Source organism: Callorhinus ursinus, unplaced genomic scaffold (genome assembly GCF_003265705.2).
Source record: "Callorhinus ursinus isolate GAN/ISIS: 27379988/994484 unplaced genomic scaffold, GSC_fseal_2.0 scaffold32, whole genome shotgun sequence".
Lineage (NCBI taxonomy): Eukaryota > Metazoa > Chordata > Mammalia > Carnivora > Otariidae > Callorhinus > Callorhinus ursinus.
Window position 1 is genome coordinate 4746403 of NW_027397094.1, and position 5181 is coordinate 4751583.

General features: G+C 48.2%; 1 protein-coding gene across 1 annotated transcript; it reads right to left on the bottom strand.

Moving 5' to 3' along the window:
- Positions 1 to 2034: 2034 nt before the first annotated feature.
- DKK1 (dickkopf WNT signaling pathway inhibitor 1) lies at positions 2035 to 4951 on the bottom strand. The gene is made up of 4 exons (XM_025851002.2): positions 4577 to 4951; positions 4164 to 4326; positions 2877 to 3020; positions 2035 to 2755 (listed from the first exon to the last, which is right to left on the bottom strand). The coding sequence occupies exons 1-4, from the start codon at positions 4820 to 4822 to the stop codon at positions 2502 to 2504; spliced, it is 807 nt and encodes a 268-aa protein (XP_025706787.1). The 5' UTR covers positions 4823 to 4951; the 3' UTR covers positions 2035 to 2501.
- Between the last annotated feature and the right edge of the window lie 230 nt (positions 4952 to 5181).

A 5181-nucleotide genomic window follows, 5' to 3' on the forward strand; every position in this document is an offset into this window, starting at 1 on the left:
CCTGAGATCATGACCTGAGCTGAAGTCAGACACCTCACTGACTGAGCTACTCAGGTGCCCCGAAATTAGTCATTGTCTCCTACCAACTATACCAGCACAGGACACAAAATTCTATGCTTGCGGCATAATATGTTAAAGCAAAAACACTGGAAATAATTAAAATGTCTCCATGATGACTCCAAATAAATTATGGTATAGCCATCCCAACATCCTACACACTGATTGCAACCATTAAGGGAACGAGGCACCTCTCTATGTCTACAGAGAATGATCTGCAAGACCCAGAAAGAGCAAGATGCGAGGACACGTGTAGAGTATGCGTCCCTTTGATAAAATAGCCTCTGAATGCATTCCCAAGTTCCTGTATTTTCCATTCAAATTGTTTGAAAGTAAAATCATAAACGCATTGAAGTGCCACCATCTAAAAGGTTCAAGATCTTTAAATGATCCTCTTTTGAATTTGTATTGTATCCGCCTTACTAGCTAATGAAGTATCTACAGTTTTCTTGATATTCTTACACCTTTATAAATGTGCAGAACTTCTTTTGGGTGGAAATCCCTTCCTAACTTCTGCCTCGATGGGAAGAAGTGTCCCTGCTTGGTTGGTTTCTTATTCTCCCACCCCTGTCACAAGATGGGGATCATCAAGGAAGGAACATGGTTGAAGTGGGCAGAGACGGAGGATCTCTGGCCGCGGCGGCTGGCTCCTGGAGAGAGGAAAGGATCTCCTAACCGAGGCCTTTTAAATGATTGCTTCTTTCCCCCGCTTAAAACAGAGGCCCTTCTTTCTTTTTGAAGAAAGGGTTTCCTGTTTCCCCTCCTCTATTGTGCTTTATTGGAGATGGCAGGCCTTCGAATTGGCAAGTCAGCGAACAGGCACATGTAGAAAAATAAAGTTTCTCCTCTCTTTCAGGAGGCTGAAACTTGCAGACAAAAGCGAACAGAACAACAGACATCCTGCCAGCTGCCTTGTTAGGGAAGAACCAACCAAACCTTGTGTCTCCTTGGCTGAGCCCCTTGAAATTGAACCACTTCCCGGAAGACAAAAACATTCCCGGACATCTGTGTTATTGAAGGAAACTTTGTGGACAGTTGATCAGTCCTTGTCTTCTGGAGTGCCTTAAACCAGCATTAAACCCAGTGATTTTTTTGATACCGACTTTTAGAATATTACAGAGTAAGTGAAATTGGGACTGCATGCTTCCCTCTTCCCTGGTCTCGGATTTGCTGATGCCAAAGCTGGCAAGTGAAGATGCAAAGCCACTTTAGATCTTGTTTCTGGTTTTTGTTTTGTTTTGTTTTTTTAATAACAATTTATCTCTACACTCTTTCTAATCAACAGATTTAAGGAAAATAAAAAGGGAAATATTCACCTTACCTAGTAAGGGAAGGAAATAAAGGTATGAGAGAGGATTTGCAGTTTTTATATAATTCTCTTAAAATCAAAGTAATTAGAACAAGTCTTCCTGGCATGAAATAGTAAAGATTCTTCAAACCGAATAATTTGGTACAAAATCTGCATGTGTTTCTCAACTGTATTTACACACACACACACACACACACACACACACACACACACACACACCCTTTCTGCTAACCATCCAGTACTTTGCTCTGGTATTTTGTGGGAAACTTTATTGCTCAAGAGTTATTAACCATTTGGGTAGATATTAATTTATTTGAAGCTGTTTTTGAAAGTAGTAATGTAAGATTCAATCTCATGATTGCACCATGATTGTGAGTTTGTCAGCGGAGAACACATGTCTTAAAATTACTCTAGAATTGACCAACACTGTCTTAAATTTAGACAGTATCTTCCTCTGATCATCTTAAAACAGGTCACCTTTCTGTCCCTTTAGAACACATATACACACACACCCCCCTCTGAGAGCACAATGCCAAAATTTATCTATACTTGTAACATTGTGTAGTATTAAATGTTAAATTTTATTTCAAGGACTATCACAGCCTAGAGATAAATGTAACCTAAGCACTGAGATAGTACATTTCAGAAAAAAGCTAGCATTTCCATGATCAAGTTTAGATACCTATTATTTGTCATTCCAAAAGCTCCTTGCATTCTAGGGTCTAGAATTAAAAGGGAAGGGTTTAAGCATTTAAGAAGTATAAGCTGAAATTATTTATTTCAATTCAATATAGAATATTAGAGTCAAGATAATAATCAATGTGTACAAAAATTTACATAGCAAGAGAAACAATAGACAATGCAGCACCTTTAGAAAAATAATTAAGTTTTGTTGCATTTACAGGTAAGTGCCACACTGAGAATTTACAACACAGTAATTTACTGCAATCAATGATAGGGGAGTTCCATAAAGAAACAAAGCTCTTAACACTCCAGATTTTCAGAAGGTATTATTGGAATGCTTAATCATAACCACAGAATTTGTACATCCTTTAGGATTGAGCTGATAGAAGTCACACACAGTTTTCATAGCATCTACTATAGCAAAGGAGTCCACGGTGTTCGGACGGCTGGCTTAGTGTCTCTGACAGGTGTGGAGTCTGGAAGAGTTGCTGGCTTGATGGTGATCTCTCTGTATCCGGCAAGACAGACCCTCTCCACAGTAACAGCGCTGGAATATCTCCAGCCCGTGGGAGCCTTTTCTCCTGTGCTTGGTGCACACTTGACCTTCTTTGAGGACAGGTTTACAGATCTTGGACCAGAAGTGTCTAGCACAACACAGCCCTGTGGCACAGTCTGATGATCGGAGACAGACTGAGCCTTCTTGCCCTGGAAAGGAGGGGACCATAGGGAAAGTACACGGTTACTGCCAGGTCTGCATCATTTCATGAAGAAAATCCCAAAGACACTCCCGACGTGCTAACAGAGAATGAATGGTGAGGTCCTTTACCTTTGGTATGATACAGTTTTGAAGACAGCGTGGTTCTTCTGGAATACCCATCCACGGTGCTGTGATCGTTACCAACACTTTCGAGAATGGTTTCTTCGATTTCCCCTCGATGGAAAGGATTGTGATCAGAAGGCATACATATCCCTAAGGAAGCAGGAGACAGTAGTAACACATTACAGCTGGGAGTTAACCACCAAGAGCCTTGACCATGGCAGTCTGTTATGCCTGCACCGCCTTGAGATGCTTCGTTGTGGTGACATTATTTTAAACACAAGCCAAACTTCCTCCCTAGTGTCAATGCAAAACTCCCCAGATGGACAGAAGCATCAATCCGTGCACTGTGCAGTCATATGCAACGTCCCCAATATAGCTATTTAAAATACTTTCCTACCAACTGTGGTAGTGGCAGTGAGATTTCTGCCCATGTTAATATCACCCTTGGGGTAAGAAATAAAAGTAGTCACTTAAATTTTTTAAAAATAACTTCTCTGCCCTCGGTGCTGTATGGGTACTGGCAGACCAAGTTAAGCAAATGCAACACCAGCTGCCTGGAAGATTACAATCTCACCCACCGGTTACTTCACTGTATAATTTCTATATTACAGAGATTGAGTTAGTTCAGCCCCAAGTATTACTGGGTCCTAAAGAGGGTCGCCAGCCTCAAGCTTATTTCTGGAGACTTTTTTGGCTGTCTGAGCCTACCTCTTTGAGACATTAAATTTTAGTGGATCTGTGGTCCAGGGCGGAGGACGTATTTTAAGATAGCAGGAGGTTGGGGGCAGCGGGGTGGATTCAGACGGCAGGATGCCTATCAAGATCCCCCTTAAGGGTGGCCAGCACCGATAGCTAAATCACTGTCTTCTGGCTGACAGCAGTTTTAACAGGGACCAGGAGAGGGAGGCCAGCGTGGTAGAGCCCTGGGAGACACTGTAAGAGAAACACAGGGCAGCTAAGGCCAGTGCTGGTTTCCTTGGGCTCTCTGTATACTTGGTGTCACCTTCCTCCCTATCTTTCTCAGTTGATGTCAAGGTACTCTCGACACATGTTCAGGGAAGGGTTCACTCTGTGGCAACCAGTCCTGTTAAGCGGGCCAGGGGCACGGAGGAAGAGGAGGCGCTCCACGACCTCCGAGATCAAGCACTCCAAAGATTTTGGGGGAACCCTGCAGGCTGAGCACCCGTTCGCAGGTGGCGCCACTGGGTTCCCAAAGCCGGGAGCATTCTCCTCCCATCCGTAGGAGGCCAAATGCGGGACGGTCCGAGTCCGAAAGGGAGCTACCGGACTCACCATTTTTGCAGTAATTCCCGGGGCAGCACATAGCGTGACGCATGCAGCGTTTTCGGCGCTTCCTGCAGGCCAGGCAGATTTGCGCGCCCGCGCCCCCTGCGCGGGTGGGGCTGGCGCAGTACTCCTCCGTGCTGCACTCCTCGTCCTCGGCGCACGGGTACGGCTGCGGGGAGGGGCCAGGCAAGGGCGTGAGGCACCTGCGCCTCCAGGGACCCAAGCTCCGGGACCCCGACGCTCGTCACCGGCCCTCTGCGCGCACCTCTCCGAAGCTGGTGTGCCCAGGGCTCCCAGACGCAAACTTCCCGACTGAGCCCCGCACTGCACACACTCAACACGTTCTACATGCTCTTCCCCACTTGAGCCCCCCCCCTTTCGGGGTCTCCGCGTCCCGGGTTCCCCGAGACCCTGCTCACCTGGTAGTTGTCAATGGTCTGGTACTTGTTCCCGCCCTCGTACGGGATCCCGGGAGCCGCGCTGACCGCGGAGCCCGGGTGCCCGGCAGCGCCGCCCAGCGCCGGGGGCAGGTTCTTGATGGCGTTGGAATTGACGAGAACCGAGTTCAAGGTGGCGCTCACTCCGACCTGGAGGTGACCACAGAGGGCTGCCGCTAGCAGGGCGGCCAAGACCGGGGCGGCTCCCACTGCGCCCGGGGCCGGCATCGCAGACGCTGTCCGGGGAAGGCTCCGAGCGAAGGCAGGAACGTTTCTCTGCAAGGTTGGCCCCTGGAAGCCGCGCCGGCACGGCTGCAGTCGGGGCTCCGAGCGCCTCCCGCGCTCCCTGAGTCTCGACTGCGGGCGCAACTCTGCGCCGCCACCGCTGCGGCGGCCGCCTTTATACCACGGGCTCCGAGCATCCCGGCCCCTCGGGGGAGACAACAAAGCAGGGATGGGATTTCAAAGCGCTGGGAGGGGCTGGAGGGTGTGTGTGTGTGTGTGTGTGTGTGTGTGTGTGTGTACACGAGGTGGGGGGGGGGCTTGGCCCTCCCCAGCCCGCCCTCCTTGGCGCGCCTGGTCCCCTG

What these genes read in the sequence shown, in the direction of transcription:
- DKK1 (XM_025851002.2), bottom strand. Translation starts at nt 4,822, where the DNA reads ATGCCGGCCCCGGGCGCAGTGGGAGCCGCCCCGGTCTTGGCCGCCCTG. An exon ending in CGGGAATTACTGCAAAAATG is followed by an intron (nt 3,021 to 4,163) that starts GTGAGTCCGGTA and finishes CTGCTTCCTTAG; the next exon opens with GGATATGTATGCCTTCTGAT. An exon ending in AAAACTGTATCATACCAAAG is followed by an intron (nt 2,756 to 2,876) that starts GTAAAGGACCTC and finishes CCTCCTTTCCAG; the next exon opens with GGCAAGAAGGCTCAGTCTGT.